The 27,603-nt window shown below is 49.5% G+C and overlaps 2 protein-coding genes across 2 annotated transcripts; both read left to right on the plus strand.

The window, feature by feature from the left end:
• Positions 1-12,819: 12,819 nt before the first annotated feature.
• LOC132328556 (mas-related G-protein coupled receptor member D-like) lies at positions 12,820-17,746 on the plus strand. Its single transcript, XM_059848480.1, has 2 exons — positions 12,820-13,036; positions 14,345-17,746. Exon 2 carries the CDS (start codon positions 14,456-14,458, stop codon positions 15,431-15,433), a length of 978 nt encoding a protein of 325 aa, XP_059704463.1. The 5' UTR covers positions 12,820-13,036; positions 14,345-14,455; the 3' UTR covers positions 15,434-17,746.
• Positions 17,747-20,114: 2,368 nt separating this feature from the next.
• LOC132328291 (mas-related G-protein coupled receptor member H-like) lies at positions 20,115-21,038 on the plus strand. Its single transcript, XM_059848134.1, has one exon. It carries the CDS (start codon positions 20,115-20,117, stop codon positions 21,036-21,038), a length of 924 nt encoding a protein of 307 aa, XP_059704117.1.
• The last annotated feature ends 6,565 nt before the right edge of the window (positions 21,039-27,603 follow it).

Consider the following 27,603-nt stretch of genomic DNA (forward strand, 5'->3'; position numbering starts at 1 on the left):
CAGAAGGTGCCTGGGGAGACTCGAAGCCGACCACTTGGATTTTAGAGTCAAAGCTACAGAGAGTCTGAAGCCAACTATACCCCAACAGAGAAAGAAATTTTAGCAACCTATGAAAGAGTCCAAGCCACCTCAGAAGTAGTAAGCACTGAAGCACAACTCCTCCTGGCACCCCGACTACCAGTACTGAAGTAGATGTTCAAAGCAAAGGTTCCCTCTACGCACCATGCCACCAGTGCCACATGGAGCAAATGGATCGCTCTGATCACACAGCGTGCCTGTATTAGAAAACTGAATCGCCCTGAGATTCTGGAAATAATTACAAACTAGCAAGAAAGTGAAAACTTTAGTCTTGCTGATGAAGAAAAAGAAGAAGTGACACGTTGTTCTGGATTGCAAGGCAGGATGTATTCTATTACCATCTGTATGGCAGTTGTCTAGGTGTTAAGTGGGCAATTTCCCCTTATCTCTCTCCCTGCGAGATCACAATCACTCCTCCCTCAGCAGGGGGCATCCCGTGATAAGAGGCTATTGAATGTCACTGCATGGCTGATAAGAACTGTAACATCCCATTGTGAGATGCTCCGCCCAGAGGGAGGAGCCGAGCATTGCTATCCAGATATAATCAGGAGATTCTGACACACCAGCACAGCTTCTCCACTGGATTCACCAGAGGAACAGCAGCTGCTTCTTCTTCCACGGATCTGCGGAGGAAGAATCACCCTTTTTCTACAGGACCCCCTGCTCCAACAGAACCACACCTGACACCTCAGGAGGACTGCAGCCACTTTTCCAACTGGACTGCTGCCAGCACCCTGACCAACAGGGTGTCAGGTTGAGTTCTGACTCTGTCATTTTAGTGTACTGCATTGTTTTTATTTTATCATTTTATGGTTTTTCCCCCCTTCCCTATTAAAGAACTGTTATTTCCTGCTCCCGTATTTTTTTTTGCCTGAGAGCCCCTTAATTTAAAATTCATAGCAATTTGGAGGGGTGGGGAGGGTTTGCATTCTCCATTTCAGGGGAAGCTCCTGCCTTCTTTAGCAGGCACCTGTCTTATCCAAACCAAGACAGATTTTTGGCGCCCAACGTGGGGCTCGAGGGCAAATAAACAAAAAGGGAATAACAGTTCTTGAGTAATCTAATTTTTGTGTGGCTATACAAACCTCATCAAGTGACACCATGTGGTCCAGTTTACCCTGGTTTGGGTGGCACGTGATCATGGCTGTATTTCTCCCATTTGTAGGCCCTTATCTTAACATGGGTCCTATAACCAAGGCTACTGTGGCTATTATCCGGTTTGTTTTATGGGTGAATAAGGTGAGGAATTCATGGATTTTTAACTTCCTCTGGAAGGCAGGCACATGGATTCACAGCTATCACACCTTAACTATGTGTTTTTGGGGTTACTTTAATAATGGCACCTGCTGTAAGGAAATTACACCAGGGGAAATTTTCTCCCAACCCTTTAATCACCTCTTTGGGTCCACCCCACCAGTTTTTGAAGGGTTCAGATCCAATCTAAACATTAATGATATCATACAGTGGCTGGTGTTGCTGATAGGCCTGTTCTATTTAGCATTTAGAGAGAGAGAGAGACTAACCTGGATAACTACCCTGACACCTGCATCAGAACCTAACACGCCACCAGAGTCCAGGGATGCTGTTGCCCCAGAGCCTACTCCTACCCCACAGCCCGTGCCAGATGTGAACTACCCAGATTGGGTGGGGGGTCTGGTGAAGGAGATGCGTGAGATAGGCCAGACCCTGAAGGAGTACACTTCCCCAGCTGGTGCAGAGCCCTCCCCCTGCTTTGAAGAGAGAGAATCTAATAGTGCAGCAGCAGAACCCACAGATGTTACAACTGTCCAGGTTCCAGCTGAACTGCAGAGGCAGTCACAGCCAGCAGCAGTTGCCCCTGTAGAAACAAGGAGATCTAAAACAAAAGCAGAGCACCCAGATAGGGGAGGGCCCTCACAACCCACAGGGGAGCCAGAGGTTGCAATCATCACCGAGTCCCTGACTTACGAAAGTCTCCGTAATCTACACAAAGACATTGTACGACGGGGACGTGAGGCTTATACAACCTGGCTACTTCGGGTCTGGGACCTTATGGGTACAGGTGTGCAACTGGATGGTGGTGAGGCAAGGAATCTGGGACCCTTAACTCAGGACTCCGGTATCAATCAGATTTTTGTAAGGGAGCCAGGGTCCCTTTCCCTCTGGGAGCGGCTTTTAACAAGTGTCAGAGAGAGATTTGTCCACAGGGAAAGAATGCAGGAGCAGCACCACAGAATGCGCTGGAAGACTCTTGAGGAAGGGATCCAACAGCTGAGGGAAGTGGCAGTATTGGAGGTACTCTTTGGGAGAGATGGACAGCATGATAATGACCCCGACCAGGTCAGGTGCACAGGGCAGATGCTGTGGAGTCTGGCAAATCTGGGGCCATCTCAATACACCACTTTCATTGCAACGATCAATGCTGATACCAACCGAGAGACAGTGGGTTCTGTGGCAAACAAACTTAGAAATTATGAAAGTATGATCAATGGCCCCATGCAAGCTCATGTCTCTGCCGTGGTCCAAGAACTCAGAGAGGAGATGAGGGAGATGAGGGAGGCGGTGAGAAGGAACAATTCCCATATTGCACCAGTGCGAGTCACAGGCCCCAGAGTTAGAGCCCAACATTTTCCACCTAGAGAGAGAGGGTACACCCCACGGGCTGACTTGTGGTTCTTTCTGAGGGACCATGGGGAAGACATGGGAAAGTGGGATGGAAAACCCACTTCAGTCCTGGCAGCAAGGGTGCGTCAACTCAAGGAGGGAAACACTAACCGAGAGAACTCCAGTAAAGTGAAGGTAGCCTCAACCTCCCATGACCGAGCTGCTGAGTATGATCCGTCAGATCCCCTTGAGGGTACCTCTACCATGTATGCCCAGGGAAGAAATAATAACCAGGGTTAGGGGGGCCCTGCCTCTAGCCAGGGAGAGGCACGGGAAAATCGGATTTTCTGGACGGTGTGGATCCGATGGCCTGGCACATCAGAACCACAAAGGTACGATGCTTTAGTGGATACTGGTGCACAGTGTACCCTGATACCATCGGGACATGTGGGGGCCGAACCTGTTTCCATTGCCGGGGTGACGGGGGGATCACAGCAATTGACCCTTTTGGAAGCTGAGATGAGCCTGACTGGGAAAGACTGGAAGAAACATCCTATTGTGACTGGCCCAGAGGCCCCATGTATTCTAGGCATAGACTTCCTCCGGAATGGCTATTACAAAGACCCAAAAGGACTCAGATGGGCTTTTGGCATAGCTGCTGTAGAGGCAGAGAACATTAAGCAGTTGAACACCTTGCCCGGACTGTCAGAAAACCCATCCGCAGTAGGACTCTTGAATGTGGAAGAGCAACGAGTGCCAATCGCCACCTCGACGGTGCACCGCCGGCAGTATCGGACGAATCGAGACGCCGTGATCCCCATCCACAAAATGATCCGTGAGCTGGAGAGCCAAGGGGTGGTCAGCAAGACTCACTCACCCTTTAACAGTCCCATCTGGCCTGTGCGCAAGTCTAACAAAGAATGGAGATTGACTGTGGACTATCGTGGCTTGAATGAAGTGACTCCACCACTGAGCGCTGCTGTGCCAGACATGCTGGAACTCCAGTACGAGCTGGAGTCCAAGGCAGCAAAGTGGTATGCCACCATTGACATTGCTAACGCGTTTTTCTCCATTCCTCTGGCAGCAGAGTGCAGGCCTCAGTTTGCTTTCACCTGGAGGGGCGTGCAGTACACCTGGAACCGACTGCCCCAGGGGTGGAAGCACAGCCCCACCATCTGCCATGGACTGATCCAGACTGCACTGGAAAAGGGTGAGGCCCCAGAACATCTGCAATACATCGATGACATCATTGTGTGGGGGAACACGGCAGTGGAAGTATTTGAGAAAGGAAAGAAAATCATCCAGATTCTGCTAGAAGCCGGTTGCGCCATCAAGAAGAACAAAGTCAAGGGACCTGCTCGAGAGATCCAGTTCCTGGGAGTAAAGTGGCAAGATGGACGGCGTCAGATTCCCATTGAGGTCATCAACAAGATCACCGCGATGTCTCCACCAACTAGCAAGAAGGAAACACAAGCTTTCCTGGGTGCCATAGGCTTTTGGAGGATGCACATTCCCGAGTACAGTCAGATCGTGAGCCCTCTTTACCTGGTCACCCGCAAGAAGAACGAGTTCCACTGGGGCCCTGAGCAGCAACAAGCTTTTGCCCAGATTAAGCAAGAAATTGCTCATGCTGTTGCCCTTGGCCCAGTCAGGATGGGACCAGAGGTAAAGAACGTACTCTACTCTGCAGCCGGGAACCATGGTTTGTCCTGGAGCCTTTGGCAGAAGGTGCCTGGGGAGACTCGAGGCCGACCACTGGGATTCTGGAGTCGAAGCTTCAGAGGGTCCGAAGCCAATTACACTCCCACAGAAAAGGAAATCTTGGCTGCCTACGAAGGAGTTCAAGCTGCCTCAGAGGTGATTGGCACGGAAGCACAACTCCTCCTGGCACCCCGACTACCGGTGCTGGGGTGGATGTTCAAAGGAAAGGCTCCCACCACCCACCATGCCACTGATGCTACATGGAGTAAATGGATTGCCCTCATCACACAGCGCACCCGTATTGGAAACCTGAATCGCCCTGGGATTTTAGAGATAATTACAAACTGGCCGGAAGGTGAAGATTTTGGTCTTTCTGATGAAGAGGAACAAGAGCAAGTAACACGTGCCGAAGAAGCTCCACCATACAACCAACTCCCAGCAGAGGAAACACGCTACGCTCTTTTCACTGACGGTTCCTGTCGCATCGTAGGGTTGAACCGGAAGTGGAAAGCAGCCGTATGGAGTCCCACACGACAGGTTGCTCAGGCTATCGAAGGAGAAGGTGGATCAAGTCAACTTGCTGAACTCAAAGCTGTTCAGCTAGCCCTGGACATTGCTGAGAGAGAGAAATGGCCAAGGCTCTATCTTTATACTGATTCGTGGATGGTAGCCAATGCTCTGTGGGGCTGGCTGGAAAGGTGGAAAAAGGCCAACTGGCAGCGTAAGGGAAAACCAATCTGGGCTGCTGAGGAATGGAAAGAAATTGCCGCTCGGTTGGAGAACCTACCTGTGAAAGTCCGCCACGTAGATGCCCACATCCCCAAGAGCCGGGCTAATGAGGAACATCGAAACAACGAACAGGTAGATCAGGCAGCAAAAATAGAGGTGTCGAAGATAGACTTAGATTGGCAACATAAGGGGGAGTTGTTCCTAGCTCGATGGGCCCACGATGCCTCAGGTCATCAAGGTAGAGATGCCACCTATAGGTGGGCACGAGACCGAGGAGTAGATTTAACCAAAGACAGTATTTCTCAGGTTATCCATGACTGTGAAACGTGTGCTGCCATCAAGCACGCCAAGAGAGTGAAGCCCCTGTGGTATGGTGGGCGGTGGTCCAAGTACAAGTATGGGGAGGCCTGGCAGATCGACTACATCACACTGCCCCAGACACGCCAAGGCAAGCGCTACGTGCTGACCATGGTGGAAGCCACCACGGGATGGTTGGAGACCCACCCTGTGCCTCACGCCACTGCCCGGAACACCATCCTGGGCCTGGAAAAGCAAGTGCTGTGGAGACATGGAACCCCTGAGAGAATTGAGTCGGACAATGGGACCCATTTCAAGAACGGCCTTATCAACACCTGGGCCAGGGAACATGGTATTGAATGGATATACCATATCCCCTACCATGCACCAGCTGCCGGGAAAGTTGAACGGTGCAATGGACTACTCAAGACTACCCTGAAGGCACTTGGTGGGGGGACTTTTAGAAATTGGGAGATGAACTTAGCAAAGGCCACCTGGATGGTCAACACCAGAGGGTCTATCAATCGAGCTGGTCCTGCCCAGTCTGAACCCCTGCACACTGCAGATGGAGATAAAGTCCCTGTTGTACACATGAAAGGTATTTTAGGAAAGACTGTTTGGATTACTCCCACCTCAGACAAAGACAAACCCATCCGTGGAATTGTTTTTGCTCAAGGACCTGGTTACACTTGGTGGGTAATGCAGAAAGATGGAGAAAGCCGTTGTGTACCACAGGGAAACCTAGTCTTAAGTGAGAACTGTGTGTAAGGATTCATTGTGATGCAGATGGAAATAGAATAAGGGGTGGATTATGTTCTGGATTGCAAGGCAGGATGTATTCTATTACCATCTGTATGGCAGTTGTCTAGGTGTTAAGTGGGCAATTTCCCCTTATCTCTCTCCCTGCGAGATCACAATCACTCCTCCCTCAGCAGGGGGCATCCCGTGATAAGAGGCTATTGAATGTCACTGCATGGCTGATAAGAACTGTAACATCCCATTGTGAGATGCTCCGCCCAGAGGGAGGAGCCGAGCATTGCTATCCAGATATAATCAGGAGATTCTGACACACCAGCACAGCTTCTCCACTGGATTCACCAGAGGAACAGCAGCTGCTTCTTCTTCCACGGATCTGCGGAGGAAGAATCACCCTTTTTCTACAGGACCCCCTGCTCCAACAGAACCACACCTGACACCTCAGGAGGACTGCAGCCACTTTTCCAACTGGACTGCTGCCAGCACCCTGACCAACAGGGTGTCAGGTTGAGTTCTGACTCTGTCATTTTAGTGTACTGCATTGTTTTTATTTTATCATTTTATGGTTTTTCCCCCCTTCCCTATTAAAGAACTGTTATTTCCTGCTCCCGTATTTTTTTTTGCCTGAGAGCCCCTTAATTTAAAATTCATAGCAATTTGGAGGGGTGGGGAGGGTTTGCATTCTCCATTTCAGGGGAAGCTCCTGCCTTCTTTAGCAGGCACCTGTCTTATCCAAACCAAGACACACGTGCTGAAGAAGCTCCACCATACAATGAACTGCCAGCAGAAGAAACGCGCTACGCTCTTTTCACTGACAGTTCTTGTCGCATTGTGAGAATAAAACGAAAGTAAAAAGCAGCCGTATAGAGTCCCACACGACAAGTCGCTCAAGCTACTGAAAGAGAAAGTAGATCAAGCCAACTTGCAGAGCTCAAGCCCGTTCAACTAGCCTTAGACATTGCTGAGAGAGAGAAGTAGCCAAAGCTCTACCTTTACACTAATTCATAAATAGTAGCCAATGCTCTGTGAAAATGGCTGGAGAAGTAGAAAGAAGCTAACTGGCAACGTAGAAGAAAACCGATTTATGCTGCTGATGAGTAGAAAGACATCGCTACCAAAGTAGAGAAGCTACCTGTAAAAGTCTGCCATGTAAATACCCATGTCCCCAAGAGCAGAGCTAATGAAGAGCACCAAAACAATGAGCAAGTAGACTGGACTGCAAAAATAGAAGTGTCAAAGATAGACCTAAATTGAAAACACAAGAGAGAGTTATTCCTAGCTCAGTGGGCCCATGATGCCTCAAGTCATCAAAGCAGAGATGCCACCTATAAGTGAGCACGAGACCGAAGAGTAGATCTAACCATAGACAGTATTTCTCAAGTTATCCATGACTCTGAGACGTGTGCTGCCATCAAGCAAGCCAAGTGAGTGAAGCCCCTGTAGTATAGTGGGCGGTGGTCCAAGTACAAATATAGAGAACCCTAGCAGATCAACTACATCACACTGCCCCAGACACGCCAAGGCAAGCGCTGTGTGCTGACCATAGTAGAAGCCACCACTAGATAGTTAAAAACCTACCCTGTATCTCATGCTACTGCCCGTAACACCATCCTGGGCCTTGAAAAGCAAGTCCTGTAGAAACACAGAACCCCTGAGAAGATTGAGTCAAATAATAGAACTCATTTCAAGAACAGCCTTATCAACACCTGGGCTAGGGAACATAGCATTGAGTGAGTGTACCATATCCCCTACCATGCACCAGCTGCAGGCAAAGTAGAAAAGTACAATAGACTGTTAAAAACCACTTTGAAAGCATTAAGTAAGAGATCTTTCAAAAACTGAGAGCAGCATCTAGCAAAAGCCACCTGGCTAGTTAACACCCGAAGCTCTACTAACTGAGTAAGCCCTGCCCAATCTGAGCCTTTGCATAGAGTAGATAGAGACAAAGTCCCAGTAGTACATGTCAGAAGTTTGTTGGAGAAGACAGTTTAGATCAATTCTGCCTGGAGTACAGACAAACCCATTCGTAGAGTTGTCTTTGCTCAGAGACCAGATTCCACATAGTACATAATGCAAAGAAATAGAAGAACACAATGTGTACCTCAAAGAGATATCATTGTTAGGTAAGAGCTATGTGTAAATATCACTGTTTGCTAAATGTTACTACCATTGTCTGTGTATAGCTGTATATTGAATGTATGATGTATGTGTTTATAGAATTAGAATATATATTAGTTTTAGTAGTAAGCTGACGATATGGAGATAAAAAGTAAAATGTCCTAGGCTGACTATATGATGCTTTTATCCCTAATCGTCTTGTTCCCTTTATGCTGAATAGTAAGTTTTGCACCTTTAAGACTTGCTCCAAAGACTGGGGGGGGAGAGGAGGCGCGCAGTTTGTTTTCAGACACTGAACTCACTCCTACACATTCCTGCTCCTTTACTGCGTTGTCTGCAGATAAACAGACGGCGGGACAGGGCTCTCTTTTTTTTTTGCTTTTAGTTTAGCTAGCTGAGGCAAAGAAGTTCCCGAGACTGTAGGATTTTTTTCCTTTTTATCCCTTTCTTTAGACCTGTTCACAGCTGCTCTGGACTGAACAACCATAAGAGCACCAGCAGCTCGCATTGGTGGGGCAGGCCGGGCCTAGGCCAAGGCATTTCCAGCACCAGAAAGACTGATAAGAGACTAAGTGAGCTGAACTGGAATCTGGGGAGGAGACTTTCTGGGTTTGTCATCTTTTCAGAGTAGAAAAGAATTTTATTGTTCAGTATTGTTTAAATTTTCTTATTTAATAAACAGTTTTTTCCACTTTTCTCCAAAGAAGTATTTTCTCCCGGACCGGTTAAGAGAAGAGCGATAAAATCCAATTTCCTAGAAGAGCCCTTTGGAAGTTCTATCCCAAATTTGCCCTTAACCAAGACAGTGTTAAAGACACCCTAACTTTAAATGAATTACAGAAACTGCTAGGTTCCTTAAATTGGTTGTGTCCTGGTTTGGGTTTGTCTACAGAGCTCCTACACCCTTTATTTGACTTATTCAGAAGAAATCCCCACCTGTACACACTTTGACAATTGACCCCAGAAGCTAAAACTGCCCTTGCACACTGTGCTCAAGCAGTAGAAAACTGACAGAATTGGAGATGGGATCCTGACAAATCTGTGTACCTTGCTATAACTGCTAGCAGTTATAACTAAATTTCAACCTTCAGCTGTTTTGTTTCGATGTTTTGTTAATGATAAAGACCCTCTGCATGTGTTAGACTGGTTATGCTTACCTTACACAGCAACAAAGACTGTGTGCACTGTTAATGATATGTTCGCATATTTAGTTAAGAACAGTAGAGAGCGACTACAAACTCTCAACGGCCAGGATCCATATACCATCTACATACCTGCAAGTAAAGATAATTTGGCACGGCTACTACCAGAGGACACAATTTTCAAATCATGCTTGCAAAATTATCTATCCATTGTCCCTCACATCATTTATGGACAGATATGGGTAACCTCCCCCTGTATGGAAAGAGTCACTACAGCACTGACCCCTGTCAACGGACAGTTTTCACAGATGCATCCAGCAAAACCAACAAAGCTGCAGTGATTTGGCATGGAGGTGACTCTGCCCAATGGCATAAAAGGGTATTAATGTTAAAGGATGCCTGTGCCTCTGTGCAGATTTTAGATTTGGCTGCTATCTGATAGACCATTCAGTTATTTTCACAGGAACAACATAAAATCATAACTGATTCCTCATATCCTGCCAATGTTGTGTTCCATTTAGAATCTTCCAATTCAAAACATGCTAATACATCTTTTTATTACACAGTTAAAAACATAGTAAACTTTGATTAACAGCCAGAAGCATGATTTTTATGTGTTGCATCTTCGTCCCCACTCAGGTTTACATGGGCCTATTCCAGAGGGTAAAAACTACACAACTCCATGATCCTTGTGGGCCCCTTCTAACTCTGGATATTTTATGGCTCTATTTTATGATGCGTACATTACATGATGATTCCACTTGATAATGATTCCACTGTATGTCCCTATACCCTGGCACATCCTCAAAAGCCCTCTGGAAGGCAACACCTACAGAGGGGTGAATTCCCTTGCACAGCTCCCAGCCAGGAAGTAAATCAGTGGGAGGGCACTGCTGTTGGCTGAGGAGCCAGAGCACAGCCCCATTCCCACCATCCCACACAGGCACAGCAGCAGCAGCAGCAGCGTGACAGGCACTTTGCTCCACTGCCTGCAGGCACACTGGCTCCAGTTGTCGTGGCTCTCCTCATTCCAGCTCCCCTTGGATGCCGTCCCACAAGGCTGGCTCCAGCAGGCAGGGCTGGCTCCCTCCGTGGCAGGGGACAAAGTGCCCATGGTGACACCTCTGCTGCTTCTCCTCCCCTCACAGAGCTGCAGGGGTGACAAACAGAGACACCAGAGCAACGCTGCTGTCCCCCAAACATGGCTTTCCCATCTTTTCCTACCCACAGCTTCCGTGTGCAGCAGCACAGGGAGGGGTGAGGGACAGGGCAGATGGCAAGGAGGATGTGGGAGCCTGGTCTGGTGCGCCTGGCACAAAAGCCAGTGAGATACCTCCTTCCTGGCTGTGGACAGGACAGAGCTGGAGCAGGAAAACAATTGGAGAAGGAGAGGATTGCCCATGGAGATATCAGAGAACAATTGGCTTTGGGATGGATCTGAGCTGGACTCTCAGGTGTCAGTTGATATCACTGAGCTGCTGGATTCCTTCAGCAGGACACCCGTTTCAATATTCCCTCCCTTTTCCCACAGTATTTCCAGCTTTTAATTCCCTACAGACCTCAATTCTGCCCCCAAAATCCATAACCAGGTTCCACACAATGAGGGGGCCCTGATTCTGGTAGAAGAGTCTGACCTTGTTTCCTCTTGCAGCCTGGAGAACTTCCCCGCACTGCACTCACCTCACCTCCCACCCTCCAGCTGCTGTCCCTGGGCCGGGATCTTCAGGAGGTTCCCTGGAATGGTCCCTTGGGAAAGGGGAGCGCAGCCTGTGGGGTGAGCCCGAGCAGCGTCCGGCGCGGGCTCTGTCCCAGCTCCTGCCACAGCCCCTGTTCTCCTGCTGCCTCGTGTTCTCCAGGGCTCTCACACACAGGCAGCTGCTTCAGAGCCTGGCACGGGATCAGGGCTCTGCTCCTCGTCTGCTCTTCACTCTGCCCAGCAAATGAGCAACAGGAGAGAGCCTCAGCAACCAGACCTATGGCCAAAGCACTTTGTCTCCATCTCAGCTTCTCTTCCATTTAAAAACAACTCCAATCCCAAAATCTTGTCTTTTGAACTGCCTGAACTTGAACCCTCTCACTTCTGGGCTGGATCCTTAGGCCCCTGCACTACAAATGTCCCATTAAACTTTGATGTCTGTTTCAAATCTAGTTTTCCCCCTTGAATACTGCAAGTTCAGTGGTACTTCACCTTCACCACACAGTTTCCAAGAGGATTCATGCAATAATCAATTCTGTGGCTCAGCTGGAGCCCTGGCACACAGCAGAGGGCTGATTTGGGATTTCAGCAATGTCTTTTCTTCTGAGAAGAGGCAAATCCATGCTGCTCTCTTGGCTTTTATCCTTAGAAAGTTGCAGGTTTCATCACAGTAATCTTCCACACTCCCTTGGGAGTCAGACAGCAGCCTACAGTGAATTCCAAGGAATTCCTAGAAACGTGAGGTGAGATGATTCCTACCCAGGCTGACATGTGCCTCAGGGATCTGGGATGCTCCTCCTGGAAACTGCTGGCCCTGGGACCAGAACTGTCACCTCCCTTCCTGCTGACACCGTGTCTGTGTCCCCAGGTATGCAATCTCTCATCCCCTCACCAGCCCAATCCTTTCAAGGGCAAACACTTCATGATCCAGGAGCTGATGGGGCACCAGGAGAGTTGGAGAGGGACTTTGGACAAGGGCATGGAGTGACAGGACAAGGGGGAATGGCTTCCCCCTGACAGAGAATGGGATCACATTGGATCTTAGGGAAAAATCCTTCCTTGTGAGGGTGGAGAGGCCCTGGCACAGGTTGCCCAGAGGGGTGGGGTCAGGTAAAAACAAACACAAGGGCTCCCATGTCTGAGGAGGAGGAGGGTGAGCCCTTATCAAGGGCTGGAAAGGGGATCACAGCATCCCAAAACCTGGTCCCTAATAGCTTTCATTGCATCATGAAGGGGATTGGCAGTAATTAGGGTGAGCTCTAAGTGCTGATGACCTGGCTGCAAGCAACTGAGTGCTGACCTTCCCTTGGGCTGTGTGAGCCTGCATTGGAATGACAGAAATGGGAATTCTCAGCTCCATTTGCTTTCTTGTGGCCGTGGAGGGTTTTGGAAATGATCCCAGACCTCTTCCCAGAATGGGAGTTGATTCTGAGAAGCACTCAGATGTATGCACAGTGCTGAGAGCACTTCCAGCACTGCCAGCAGTTCTCTGCTGCTGGAGGGACAGTGACCCCTCTGGGCAGATAAATGAGGAATGTAGAAACTTGCTGAGAGAGGGAAAGCATTTGGAGAATGTCCCATCTGGAAGAGTTTCTAATCAGGAGGAAATGAGGAGCTCTTCAAAGAAATCTGCACATTGAGCTACTTCCTCTATGGCAGAAAAAAAGTCAAACAGAGGAAGGGAAATTCTGACGCAACCCAAGATTAAATTTCTGACTTTCCCGCCAAGCCTTGCGAAACAACAGCAGGACAGGGCACAGAGAAGAACCAGCAGGACGGGAACGGGGAGTTCCTGGTGACCTGGGCACTTTCTCCATCATGTCACTGACCTGGCAGCAGCCGCTTTAGGACATGGATCCCAAAGGAGCAAGAGGTACCAGGAAGTGCCTCTGATCTGCACAGACCCCTTTGCCTGCTGCTGCCCCACAGGGAACAGGTCAGTGGAATGTTTTCCTTCCTCCCTGCCCCACCTTCCTCTCCTCCAGCAGCTCCTCTCTTCCTCCCACCCTCTCCCAGTGACTGCAGTGCCCTCCCCCCTCCTCTCTCTCTTCCTGTGCATCCCGTCTGTATCCTAATACTGAAAAGGCCCAGAACAAACTTTCTAACACAATGCAAAACATGAGGAAGCAGAAATTCTTTATCTGCACAGGACACAGATGGATCTCGTCTTGTATTTTTTGTATGGTGAGACTTTACAACAGGATATTAATCCATTATAACCACATGTAGGTATTGGAAACTTTTTCTTATCTACTACACAAACACCATTTTCCTAGAACTCATTTAATCCACCTCCTCCTGCAATCCTTCTATGATCCTCCAGTTTTATTAAGAGGGGTCACTCTGATGGTCATATTCAATGAATTCTGCCACATTAAATGTGCCCTTGCCTTGAACTGTTCCTCTGGCCATGCACTGTTGCCTCTTGTTCCAGAATTTGCCCCAAAATCACTGCAGGCCTCCTTATCTGTTCCTGCACTGGTTCCTGCCATGTTTGTCATCCTATGTGCCAGCCTTTACATCCTGTGAGAAACAACCGCCCACTTTTTTAAATTTTTAAAGGTTTAATAAACCTTAACAAAAACTGCAACAAAAGGACTAAATAAGGAGAAGCAGGCCTGGGAGCTTCCCTCATGGCTGCCTACCACGTGGCTTCCTCATCTTCAAGATGGATGCTTCACCTTTGATACCCTGGGGGTTGCATCAGCTAAACCTGGCCCCTCCCAAAGTCTGTCTGTCAGCCTTTCTTTGTGTTTATTGGTGGAGCCTGCCTTCTTGCAACTTGACTGGAGGGTCAGGTGTTGTCATGCTGCACCTCTTCCCCCCGCAGCAACAAGCTTTTGTACACCCTTTCTTTCTCCCTGTCCTAGATGACTCAGGCACTCTGATGGGAACAACAGAGAGGGGGGAGAAGGGGACTATGGGGAGAACATGGGACATCTAAACAACAGAGTTCAATTACATAATTATACATATTAAATCTTCTATTAATATTCATATATTATTCATCCCTTAACTGTGAGAGCCAATCATCTCATTATCCATCTATAACACATCCCTTACAAATTTGGCCGTTTTGCTTTTGTACAACTTCAGAAGAACTGAAAATGTTTAATCTCTATTTTATTTATCAGCCTCCTGCCAAACAGCCCAACCCTCCCACCTCCCTTTCCTACCCCACAATTTCCACTGCCCTCCTCCCCTGCACATCTCACTCCTCCCCACTGAATCCTTCCCACTGCAGGGAGCTGCTGAGGACCCACATGGTCCATCCCTGGATTCTCCAAGCACTGACTGCCCATCCACTCTGACCACAGCCAGGGGCCACATCCCACTGCCTGCCCAGCATCCATCCATGGAGGTGAGCACCATGACCCCTCTTTTCACCTCACCAGCTGACCGACCTGGTCAGTGTGAGATCAATGTCTCCAGCATGGCCATGCACTTTGTGACACTGCTCGTCGGTCTCTGTGGGCTGGCTGGGAACGGGGCTTTCCTCTGGCTCCTCCAAATTAATGCCATCACTGACTTTGTGGCATTCAACCAGGCCACCATTGACTTCCTCTTCCTCATTTTCATAGTCCCCTCCACCCTGCTCTTCCTTGTGGAGGAGGTTTCCTGCTCTGCTATAATGCCCCCAATGTATTTGAGCTTGCTTTCCCAGCTATCACTGTTCACCTACACCATGGGGCTGTTCCAGCTGATGTTCATCAGCATCGAGAGGTGCAGGTCCATCCTCTGCCTCTTCTTCTGCGTTGGACAACTTTCCGAGCACCTCTTGTGGGTGTTGATGAGTGCCCTGTTCTGGGCCTTGTTCTTTATTGTCACCGCTGTTAATCCCACAGTGACTTCCCTGTGCCAGTCACACGAGCAGGAGCAATGCCAGGTGGCTCTCACCTCCATGTACGCCCTCAACCTCTTCCTATTTGCTGCACCCATGGTCATTTCCAGCACAATCCTCTTCATTCATCTCAAGCCTGGCTCCCAGCAGCAGCACAAGAGACTTGACATCGTTATCTTCCTCGTTGCACACTTCAGTCTGCCCCTCAGTCTCTGGTCTCTCCTGCAGCAGCTCGGTTACACGGCTGTGCCCTCCCAGGTGGTTTTCCTGCTCACCTGCATCACCAGCAGCATCAAACCCTTCATCTACTTCTTGGTGGGGAGCTGGAAGAGAGACTGCTCCATGGGGAGCTGCTGGAGACAGTGCTCCATAGAGAGCTGCAGGAAGCACTCCTCCATGCAGTCTCTAAGGAAGGCGATCCACAGGGTGTTTGAGGAGCCAGAAGAGAACAGAGCCCACAGAAATGTTCCCTCTGTGGACACGGGGGTCTGAGCCTGTTGATCCCTTCCACTGCACCGCTGAGGAACCCTGGAACAGTGGCTGAGAGATTCCTTGAGTCTCCTGATCAATAAATCCCCACAGGGTCACCCTCCCTGTGCTGGTGCATCCCCAGCCCCTTTCCAGCCCGCTCTGGGCTCTGATCCGTGCTTGGGAGGCCTCAGCCTTGAGAAGCAGCCCCTGGGCTCAGCTCCTGTGGCGCTGATCAGAAACACCCTCTGCTCCCAGGAGCTGCTGCTGTCCAACCACCTCCTGGGGTTTTATCCACAGCCTTGGAAATTACTGTGCTCCCCTGAATGCCACAGCATCCCTGCTCTCCCACTGTCACGGGAGCTGCCGGCCCCAAGTGTGGCCAGGGTGAAACATGGCTGAGAGTGACGCCCATCCCTTGGGGCCCTGGGAGCAGCGGCCCAAAAGGAGACCCTTGGAGCTCTCCTGGCCCAGCAGCGCTGAGCAGAAGCTCCCTGGCACTGGGGCCTCTCCAGGCTGGGATCTCTCCGTCTGCTGCCCTCGGCTGATCCCCGAACCCGACGGCTCCTGGGCCCATCCCCCCAGGGCTCGAGGCCCAGCCCTTGGCACAGGGAGGAGATGCCAAGGGATCCACAGGGAGCATTGCACTGCCTGCCAGGGGAATTTCTCACAGGCCTCTTGCACTGACTCTGTCTGTCTGTCTGTCTGTGTGCACACACGTCTGCATCTGCCATGGCAAATGTGGCAGTGATGCTGCTCTCTCTCTGAGACATCTGAGTAACACAGGACTGTAGGTATCAGCCATAAATAAGGTTAAATGCTGCTAAGTGATATTCTTCTGCTGAATTGCCAAGTTTAAGGTATAACTGAATTACACTTAAGTTTGAGCACTGAAAAGATTTTAGGCCATTTTCCTTTTCATCCTTACCCCTGCTGTAATTTTGTCACCTGCGCTTGCACTCACACACAACCACGCACACAGGGACAGCACTTTGGTGTGCTGGTGCTTAATATTAAACCTGGTTTAAACTGATTTCCTCGCTGGTGGTTTTGTGCCTTCAGGAATTCTTCCTCTGCCCTGGCTTTGGCCTCTCCCTCAGCAGGCTGGGATGGTGCAGCTGCAAGGGCAGGGGGAGTCCGTGCTCCTCAGCACAGCCACCCCCTTCCAGGAGCAGGGTGACACCTGTGTTTGTCACCGTTGTCTCCACGGGGCATCGACCCCCTGCCTGAGGCTTCTCTGAGGTCTCTGAGCTGGGGGTGTTCAGCCTGGAGAAGGGAAGGCTCTCAGGGAGATCTTAGAGCCCCTTCCAGGGCCTAAAGAGCCTCCAAGAACTGGAGAGGCTTTGGACAAAGGCCTGAAGTGACAGGACAAGGGGAATGGCTTCCCACTGCCAGAGAACAGGGTTAGGTGGAATAGTGGGAAGAAATTCTTCCCTGTGAGGGTGGAGAGGCCGTGGCACAGGTACCCAGAGATGCTCTGGCCTCCCCATCCCTGGAGGTGTTCCAGGCCAGGCTGGATGGGGTTTGAAGCAGCCTGGTCTAGTTGGGGGTGTTCCTGCTTGCAAAGGGGTGAGATCAGGAAAAAAAAACAAAAGTATTCCCAAGACTGAGGAGGAGGAGGAGGGTGAGCTCTTAAGCTCTCATGAAGGGCTGGAAGGGGCACCACAGCACCCCAACATCTGGTCTCCATTAGCTTTTATTGTGTCATCAAGGGTGCTGTCAGTAAGAAATGGAGGCTCTGATGCTGATAACCTGGCTGCAAGCCTGTCCTGGTTTGGCACTGGCCAAAGGCCAGGCACCCGCAGAAGCCGTTCACTCACCTTCTCCTTCTCTCAGCTGGGCAGAGGAGAGGGAAACAAAAATTAACAAGGGACTCATAAGTTGAGATGAGGACTGGGAGAAAAGACACTCCAACAGTAAAAAAAACAGGTTCAAATTTAATGGTATTAAGTAAATTTATTATAAACAGAGACAGAGTCTGATAATGAGAAGTAATAAAAAACTTTAAAAGACCTTTTTTTCCACCAGCCCCTGCCTTCTTCCCAACAACAGCACAGGGAGACACGGTGAGGGGATTCTTCACCAGCATTGCCAGCACTGCCAATTAAACACTGTTTACCTGGAAACAACATGGGTTATCCATTAAACTAAGATAGAGGGCATATTCTGGTAGGAATTAAAACAAAAAAAAAACCACTGATATCATGATATAATCAATTGGGAGCACTCTGGGGAGTATCTGTAAAAAATCTTGGATATTATGGTGTATAAAAATGTCTGGAGATTGTTGTTTCTTTGGACATGTCTGTAGCAAATAAATTTCCAATATGTTCACAATTTTGACTCAAAATTGTTATTAGTCTAACATGCTTTTGCTGTTAGACTTAAACATCTTGGTGTCAGAGGGGACACACACAGGTCTTGTGCTCCCTGGAGCAGCCATGATCCCCAGAGCCCAGAGCTGGGCTGGCACGGACACGATGGCCCAGGAGCTCAGCATTCCCCACCCCGAGTGCTCTGTGAGTGTCACAGCAAAGATCTGCCCAGAGACCTTTAATTTTTAATTTTGTGAGCCAGGTGCAAAGGTCTCTCTGGCTTCAGAAATTCATCCTCTCCACTGCCTTCAGCTGCTCCCTCAGCAGGCTCAGGTGGTGCAGCAGCAAGGAGAGGAGGAGGCCGTGGTCTTCAGCACAGCCACCCCCTTCCAGGAGCAGGGTGACACCTGTGTTTGTCTCCATGGGCTCCACGGGGAACCACTCGCCTCCCTGGGGCCTCCCTGAGGTCACCATCCCCACCCCATCCCACACCTTCTCTCCAGCCCCACCACATCCCACACATTCCCACCACATCTTCCCACCAGCTCCATCATGTCCCACCCCTCCCACACCACCCTCCCATCCCACTCCCCATGCAGCCCACCCACCTCCCGTCCTTCCCATCCCTCCCAGCCCCGGGCCTGAGGCTCCAGTCCCTCCCCACGGGCTGCTCACCCCACGCTGCCCCGTAAGGCTTTGGGGCACTGCTTCTCGTGGAGATTCCCCTCCCAGCTCCATCCCTGCTGTCCAGCCCCCAAACCTCCTTTGGACAGAAACAAGAGGCCACAGAGGGATGGCTCCACTGGTGTTCATTGGGCTGGAGAAGCATGGAATTGCCAGGAGGAGCAGAAACACTGCTGCGGGTCCTGAGTGGGGCAGGAGAGGAGCAGGGATGTCTGGAGGGGAAGGCAGCCTGGGGGACATTTCTAGAGAATGTCAGAGGGGAACATGATGCCTTAGGATTTTAGCCTTGCTATTTTTCATATCCTGTACTGCATTAGTGCATAACTCTAAACTCCATGGAAAGTGTTAGTTAACTGTCCTCACATTTTGGTCAGACAAAACAATCCCTCTAGGCCTGCAATTCAAGGACACCCTACTGCCTCAGGCCCAGAAAAGTACAGACAGAAGTGAATTGGGGGAGGGCAGACTGGGGCTAAATGACTGCATTACCTGAAGCTGTAATTGGAGGATTAACCCCTGATTTGTAAATGGACCTAACTTACATCTGACTGAAAAACTCATGACCATTGTCCATTTTGGGTGTAGCCCCTCTTGGAGGCTTTGAGTGGCCAGGGTGAACCTTTTGAAGGCCTTTCATCAATGCCTCCTTTTATTCTCTTCACCTTGTCTGGCCTCTGTTCTAGGGAGCCAGCCCAAGGCACCAGGCAGACAGGGGCTGGAGGGGGCAGGAGGGCTCTGGGTGCCACCAATCCCAAATCTCCCACTGCACTGCAGCAGAGCCCAACAGGGCACACCTGCAGCCAGGGAGTGGCCAGGGACTGGGAAACCATTCGGATGAGATGGCATGGCATGGGATGGGATGGGATGGGATGGGATGGGATGGGATGGGATGGGATGGGATGGGATGGGATGGGATGGGATGGGATGGGATGGGATGGGATGGGATGGATGAGGAGTGATCCCAATATCAGACAGAATAAAGTTCCCAACAGCAACTAAGGGTGTTATCAAGGGAAGTATTAGGCAGCAGGACTCGCAGAAGGATCCCTCCTTATTGTTCTGTGTGTTGTGAGACTTTACAACAGTATTATTCTGTTTACAACAGTAGAATACAACATTATAACCATACATTAAAAAGTTTTTCTTCTTTAGTACATAAACACCATTTTCCTAGAACCCATTTCCATGCATCCACTTCCTACTGGGAATCGTTTGATGGCCCTGGAGTTTCATTCAAAGGGGCTTCTGATTGTTGTATTCACTGAGTTCTATGATATTAAAGGTGACCTTGCCTTGAACTTTTCCTTTGGCCATGCACTCTTGCTTCTTGTCACAGAACTTGACACTAAAATACTGCGGACCTCCAAATCTGTGTCTGCACTGGTTCCTGCCATGTTTATCACCCTGGGTCGACATCTTTACATCCTTCTATCCATTTGCCCTTTTAGTCTTTAAGCAACTTCAAGAGTTTAAAATCTCTTATTTTTCAATCCTCTGCACACCAGCCCAGCCCTCCCACCTCCCTGTTCCACCATTCCCACTGCCCTCCTCCCCTGCACATCTCACTTCTCCCCACTGAATCCTTCCCACTGCAGGGAGCTGCTGAGGAGCCACATGATCCACCCCTGGATTCTCCAAGCACTGACTGCCCATCCACTCTGACCACAGCCAGGGGCCACATCCCACTGCCTGCCCAGCGTCCATCCATGGAGGTGACCACCGTGTCCCCACCTGCCACCTCACCCACTGAAGGAGACGATCTGTGTAACACAGATGTTACCACCATGGTCACACACAGTGTGACACTGCTCATCTGCCTCTGTGGGCTGGCTGGGAACGGGGCTGTGCTCTGCCTCCTTAGCCTGAAAAAAAGCGGGAACGCTGGCATCTTTGACCTGGCTGTCATGGACTTCCTCATTCTCCTCTTTGCAGTCCCCTCTGCCCTCCTTATCCTGGTGGAGGATGTGTCCTGCTCTCTTATCATGCCCTTGATGTACATGAACTTCCTTTTCCAGCTGTCCGTGGTCTCCCACTACTGGGCCCTGCTCTGGCTGATGCGCAGCAACAAGATACTGTTTATGCGTGAGATCTGGAACCTCTGTTGCCGCTGCGACCTCCCTGAGCACCTGTGGTGGGTGCTGGACAGTGCCCAATACTGGGCCTTCTTTGCTCTCTTCACTGTCATTCCCTCAGTGACATTCCTGTGCCCATCACACGAGCAGGAGCACTGCCGGGCTGCTTTCATTTCCATGTACACCCTCATCCTGCTCTTCTTGGCTGCACCCCTGCTCATTTCCAGCACAATCGATTTAATTAATGCCAAGCCCGGCTCCCAGCAGCAGCAACCCAAGAGGCGTGACATCGTTCTCTTCATCATTTTGCTCCTCACTCTCCTTCTCAGCCTCTGGAATTTCCTGCAGCAGCTCAGTTACATCACTGTGTCCTCACAGGTTGTTTTCCTGCTCACCTGCATCCACAGCACCATCAAACCCTTCATCTACTTCTTGGTGGGGAGGTGCAGGAGGCCCTGCTCCATGTGGTCCCTCCGGCTCTCCCTCCAGAGGATTTTTGAAGAGCCCAAAGAAAACAATGCCGACAGTGGTGATCCTGCCATGGACATGGGGGTCTGAGCCTGTTGATCCCTTCTACTACTCTGCTGAAGGAACACAGGAAACTCGTTGAAGGTTTCCTTGGGCCTCCTGATTGATCAATATCTACAGGATCACCCTCTCTGTGGTGCTGTATTCCTGCAGGAGAAGGGAGCAGAGGCACTGCCTTGGCTGATTTTTGTGGGATGCTCTGCAGGGAGCACACTGGAGCATGGCTATCCTCCTCCCTCCTGCATCCCCATGGCTCCAAGCAGTGCAGCTGGGCTCAGTGCTGTTCCCCAGCTCTATTCCCCATGGAATGACCCTCATGGCCTCAGCCCCAGGGAATCAACTCCATCTCCTTGGGCTCAGCAGATGAGTTCCATGGTGTTTTCAGGGAGCTCATGCCTGTCCCATGACACGGAGTGGTGGATATTTCCCAAATCCCTGTGGGGCTGGTGCCTCTGGATGGCAGGAGAGGGGTTGGGATCACACGGAGCATCCTTCCCTTTCTGTCGAGCAGAGCCAGCCCTGCATTCCCAGCTGATGGGAAGGGACACCAGGTGGGGCTGCAGAGGTGGGGAGGGACAGCAACATTCCCTTTTCCTCTTAGTGGGAATTTGTCACATTCTTGAATTCTGGAATTGAATCCTTGTGTGTAAAGTTGAGGGTTGATAGTGGACTCCACTGAACTCTTGTGCCTGTACCAGAAAGTACATGGAATATGGAAATTCCCATCACCAGATGCTTGGACCATTTAGTTGCACAGAGATTAGTGGGCTGTGCTGCTCTTCTGCAGAATTGGGCCCCTCCATCCTCTGGTTCCCCAGCATCAATGCCCAAGGAAACCCTTGACCACCTCCATCCTGAACCTGGCCACCCTCAGGAGGAGCTGCACAGCCACTCTGCACAGCAGCTTCAGCCACAGCCCAGCCTGTCCTGATCTTTGTCATTCTGTAACCACCCCTCAACCAGATTTGGATTCATGGTTTTTGTTGGATTCTAATGTGATACAACTGACTGTAGGACATGGGGTTACATGTTGAAGTATTAATGCTTGTGCTCACCAGAAGACCCTGAGGGAAAGGCACAGCTGCAGGCTGGGTGGATGGGAGGCGCCTGAGGGCTGAGAGGCAGTCAGGAGTGTGGGATAGTCAGATGGGAGTGAGATTGTGATTGGCTGGGGGAACATGTGGACAGCGTATAAGCAGGAAGCTGATTGGATGGTAGGACAGGGGGTCAGCAGCACTGCAGCTGAGCCAGCCAATGGGTGCCCTCCTTCTGTTAAATTCAGTTAGGCCTCAGTTTGGTTCCCATTATGTCAGGTTGAGATTAAAGGCATAAACAGCGGCTGATTTTTACAATGAAACGATCTCATTCGGATGCATAAGGGGGTCTGTGTCGCTTTGTTCCAAGTGCTACAAATGGCAGGCCTGAATTGGGAGCTATAAAGGCAGCACAGGATGTGCTGTCCAATCGAGTAGCAGCTTCCACTAGGTCAAGGGACCGGCCCAGAAGAGTCTGGGAAAAGTATCTGAGGAAGGATCCAAGAGAAGTTCAGGAAGGAACTCAAGAATTTAAAAGTGCACAAACCTCTCCTAGGGGGTGAGTAGGCATGTGGGAGAAAGTACTGGAGGTGGAATATCCCTGGAACAAAGCAGGAGCTTGGGCTAGGTAAGGCAGCTCCTACATCAGCAATCGATTAATATGGCTGATGTGAAACTAAGGACCTTGCTGGACTGGGTGCCTAATCAAATTAAAGATTTTTCCCTTTAGTGGCCGCTTTGATCAGCAACCTAGCAAGCAATACAGCAGAGACTTTTTGATATCGCCAGGGGTGGCGATGCCGAAGCTTGCAGCCGCCTCACTCATGGGGGACAATCATGGCGGCCATTAAAGGAAGTCACGTGAATGTCGGCCATTTCGCAGCTTCAGACATTAATTCCCCCAAACCCTCAGTGCCCCCAGAACCCGTATACGATCCCGAGACTAATCCAGAATCTGCAGAATTGCCTTACCCCCAGATCAACCCAGGCCCTGCAGGACTGCCTTACCCCAATACAAATTCCTGCATGGCAGGACCCCTCGGCACGGAACTCTCATTTCAGGAGTGGGCGTCGGCTCCCTTCCTGCCCTTGATGGCGATGTAGTTGTCCAGCACTGGCAAAAATGGCAGGAAGCTGCCACGAAGGAGGGCAATTTGGTGGTCATTACAGCCTGCCCAGCCTGAGCCGAACCACTGGCCGGCATATCAGGAGCTAGACTATAAAGTAATTACAGAACTGAGGGCACTAGTAAAAGAAAGCGGCATATCCTCCCATCACACCCTAAGCTACCTACAATCCATCAGGACCATGTACATCCTCACTCCCCACGAAAAGCATAATGGAAGAGCATAATGAAAATGATCCTAACTGGTACTCAGTTTGCAGTCTTGGTCAGATAACTGAGAGCTGTGTACAGCTCAGGCGGAAGCACTTCAGGACAGAAATGCCCCAGTCACTGTTGTGCGGCTGACCGGAGAGGGTCCCTCTGCAGTCTGTGCAGTGCAGGCAAGCCACCCGTGTGATGCATGTGATATCATCACTTGCCTAGCCCTGCAGGCGCTGTGGCAACTCCCAGGGACAGGTATCGATTCTAACCTGTCTTTTGCTAAGATTTTCCAGGCTCCAGCGGAGTTATTATAAGGCAGTTCCTGGAAAGACTGCAGGCCGCTCTCTCCTGGCAGGTCAACAGTGATGAGGCCAGAGTTATTCTGTGGCAGCTGCTTCCTTTTACAAATGCAAACAAAGATTGTAGAAAAGCATTGCTCGCTGTTCATAACCCACATACTTGTGACATAGCAGATATGGTCAGAGCATGCCAAAATGTGGGAACTACTGCTTATAACACTAATTCTCTGGCAGTGGCTTTAACTGCACACTTCCATGTTCGGACACGCGGGCGGGGGTCTGTTTTTAATGTGGTTCGATGGCTCATCTCAAAAAGGATTGCCCTCAACAAGGGGATGGGATAAAAATACCATTTGAAGGTTGTCCCAAGTGTGGAAGAAGAAAGCATTGGGCTGTTGACTGCCACTCCCAGTACCCCATGAATTGGAAGGTTACACAGCCAGGAAACTTCCAGCTGAGGGCCGGTCTGCATGCCCCGGAGAATGAAAAAAAAATGTGAGACAAGAGTTTTAGCAAGCGAGCTCCTGCCTACAACTGCAGGCAGTGCCAGGTTGGATCTTGCCTCCAGAGAATCCATTACTCTAATGACATCTTTGGTACATTGAGCTCCTACTGGAGTCTGGGGACCTCTTGGTAATAACACTCATGCTTTGTTAATAGGGTGTTCCTCCGCCATCAGGTTGGGACTTTTTGTACTGCCTGGAGTTATTGATCAGATTATGAGGGCGAAATACAGATTATACTACGGACCCCCATGCCACCCTGCTTTATATCTGAGGTCAACTTATTCCCTTCTCCAACAAAACCCCTAGTAGCAAGGGCAAACATGCCACAGATAACTTTGGCAGCACAGGGCAGCCACAGATTTTCTGGACAAGCTCTATTACAACAGCTCAGCCAACTTTAACATTCACTATGTTAGATGACAAAAAATTTAAAGGGCTTGTTGATAGGGGAGCTGATGTCTCTATCATTAGAAGTAAAGAATGGCCTAGTAATTGGCCCACAATCAGCTGTTCATCATCCCTAATTGGGATGGGAGGGATGCAGCGCCCCAGACAGAGCACTCACCTTTGGCTTGTCCTTGGCCCTGATGGGAAAACTGCTGGACTGCCCCATTCATTGTCTCTATACCATGCACATTATGGGGAAGAGATGTTCTGGCACAATTTTCATAGGGGCCATTGATCAGCCGTTCCAAAATCAAGTACTGGACACATGTATGTTCACACGGCGGACTGAAGATCCTGTGTGGGTCGACCAACAGCCCCTAGGAAAGGAACAGCTACTAAATTTAAAACCCCTTATGGAAGAACGCTTGTCCTTAGGCCATATCAGTCCATCTTCTAGCCCCTGGAACACCCCTATATTCTGTATACCTAAGCAAAATGGCAAGTGATGATTATTACAGGATCTACGGGTAATAAATGCAATTATTGAACCTACGGCAGCTCTGCAGCCTGGGCTTCCACCACTCACAATTATTTCCCTTGATAGGCCCTTAGTAATTTTAGACCTAAAAAACTTTTTTTACCATTCCTCTAACTCCTGATCATGCACCTCAGTTTGCCTTTTCTGTGCCGGCCTTATTCACACAGAACCAATGAAGAGATTTCACTGGACTGTATTGCCACAAGGCAGGTGTAACAGCCCAGCTATATGCCAAAGGGTAGTCAATCTTGCCCTACAGCCTGTTTGTCATACATTTCCTACTGCAGCCATATATCACTATATGGATGACATTTTACTCACAGCTCATGATCAATCCACTTTATGTTCTATTCAGGTAGCTGTCATGCAGGCAATTCAAAAAGCAGGACTCATCATGAGTCCCCGTAGCATTATCTAGGATGGAGAATTACTCAACAGACCATCAGCCCTCAGTCTTTAAGGCTTTGTCCTTGGTTGTCTATATGATGCTTTTATCCCCAATCGTCTTGTTCCCTTTATGCTGAATAGTAAGTTTTGCACCTTTAAGATTTGCTCCAAAGACTGAGGTGGGGAGAGGAGGCGCGCAGTTTGTTTTCAGACACTGAACTAACTCCTACACATTCCTGCTCCTGGACTGCGTTGTCTGCGGATGACCAGACGGCAGGACAGGGCTCTCTTTTTTTTGCTTTTAGTTAGTTTAGCTAGCTGAGGCAAAGAAGTTCCCTGGACTGTGAGGTTTTTTTCCCTTTTTTTCCCCTTTCTTTAGACCTGTTCACACCTGCTCTGGACTGAACAACCATAAGAGCACCAGCAGCTCACATCGGTGGGCCGGGCCGGGCCTGGGCCACGGCATTTCCAGTGCCAGAGGGACTAATAAGAGACGAAGTGAGCTGAACTGGAATCTGTGAAGGAGACTTTCTAGGTTTGTCATTTCTTTTAGAGTAGCAAGGGGTTTTATTGTTTAGTATTGTTTAAGTTTTCTTGTTTAAAAAACAGTTTTTTCCACTTTTCTCCAAAGAAGTATTTTCTCCCGGACCAGTTGGGGGAGGAGCGATAGAATCCAATTTCCTAGAAGAGCCCTTTAGAAGTTCTATCCCAAATTTGTCCTGAACCAGGACAAATACATCAATTGGCGCCCAACGCGTGGCTCGAGAAAGTGGAAAAAAGCATTATTGATTGCATGTGGGTTGTGCTTGCTCTGCAGTGAGTTAAAGCAGTCGTTAGCCACGTTGCTTGAATTCATAATGTCTCTTAGGGTGGAGGCCTTCATGTGGTTCTAGTCTATAAACCTTTTTGAAGTTTCAGTACCTTTCTAGTCACTAAGATTATTGTCCCTAAGACGTAATTTTCACAGTACAGGGGCACGGATTAGAATAACTATTTTGCTAGCCTTGGTGATAATGATTTATAGAGCATTTACAAAGTTACTGGAGTCTGCTTACAATATGTATAGTTTATAGTTTCTTCATCCTACCCCGCGTCCTAGTTCCGGTAGTATGTTTTGGGAATTTATTAGTAATTGCACCCAGTTTGTTAGAGGAGGAGCAGGGAATGAGACTTTCCAGCCTTTCCTTTCCTTCTTCTCCTCTGAATCTGTTATGTCACTTTTTGAGAATGTTCAGTTTTCCCTGAATGCTAAAGAGACCACTTTTCTGGTATTTAATCTGGTAAGCTTCCTCTATATGGTCTGCAGCTTCTCTAAAATGACAGCTGAGATGTCCAGAAGAGCTGACAAGACCCCTGACCCAGAAGTAGACGCAGGCATGAAAAATGATGAGTAGTGTAGAGAATGAGAAAATATGGGCCAAACCCTGAAAGAGTTTTCTGATCCTATAGACTGAGATTTTCCATGTGAACAAATTCAGAACCCAGCTGAGGTGGGAAAATACCTGAAAGAGAAGTGCCATGGTGACTCTAAGGAAAAAAGTCTCATTGCAATAAGCTGGGCCCTGGCCTACACTTATCGCACCCTGCTAGATACTAAAGGGCAGCAGACAGAGGCAGGCAGGCAGGGAGATAAAGCAGCAGCTACCCCAGTCACTCAGGCTGCAGCCAACACTCCAACTGCTCAGGCTGGAGCTAAACCAAACAGTAAGCCTAAGCCACTGGCAGTTGCTGCAAGAAAGAAGCACATGAGCAAAACCAATCAGCCAGTGACTGACGATGATGATCAAGAGGAAGGACCCTCACTACCAACTACTAATAAAAAGCCCAAAGTTAATGAAACTGACACAGCATCAGAAGCCAATATTGAGTCCTATTCCCTGAAAGACCTTCGTAGCCTAAGGAAAGATTATACCCGGCAACCTGATGAATCCATAATTAGTTAGTTAGTCAGTCTCTGAGATGCTGCAAGTGAGGCTACAGTTTTAGATAGTAGTGAAGCCAGGCATTTGGGATCCCTGTCACATGATCCTGTCATCGACCAAAGAATGATGAGGGGGGCTAACCCTCACAGCCTCTGGGCACGGGTCCTGGGAAGTGTTGCACAAAGATACCTGTGT

Source organism: Haemorhous mexicanus, chromosome 6 (assembly GCF_027477595.1).
Source record: "Haemorhous mexicanus isolate bHaeMex1 chromosome 6, bHaeMex1.pri, whole genome shotgun sequence".
Lineage (NCBI taxonomy): Eukaryota > Metazoa > Chordata > Aves > Passeriformes > Fringillidae > Haemorhous > Haemorhous mexicanus.

Coding starts and splice junctions, on each gene's coding strand:
- LOC132328556 (XM_059848480.1), top strand. CDS start 14,456: ATGGAGGTGAGCACCATGACCCCTCTTTTCACCTCACCAGCTGACCGA.
- LOC132328291 (XM_059848134.1), top strand. CDS start 20,115: ATGGAGGTGACCACCGTGTCCCCACCTGCCACCTCACCCACTGAAGGA.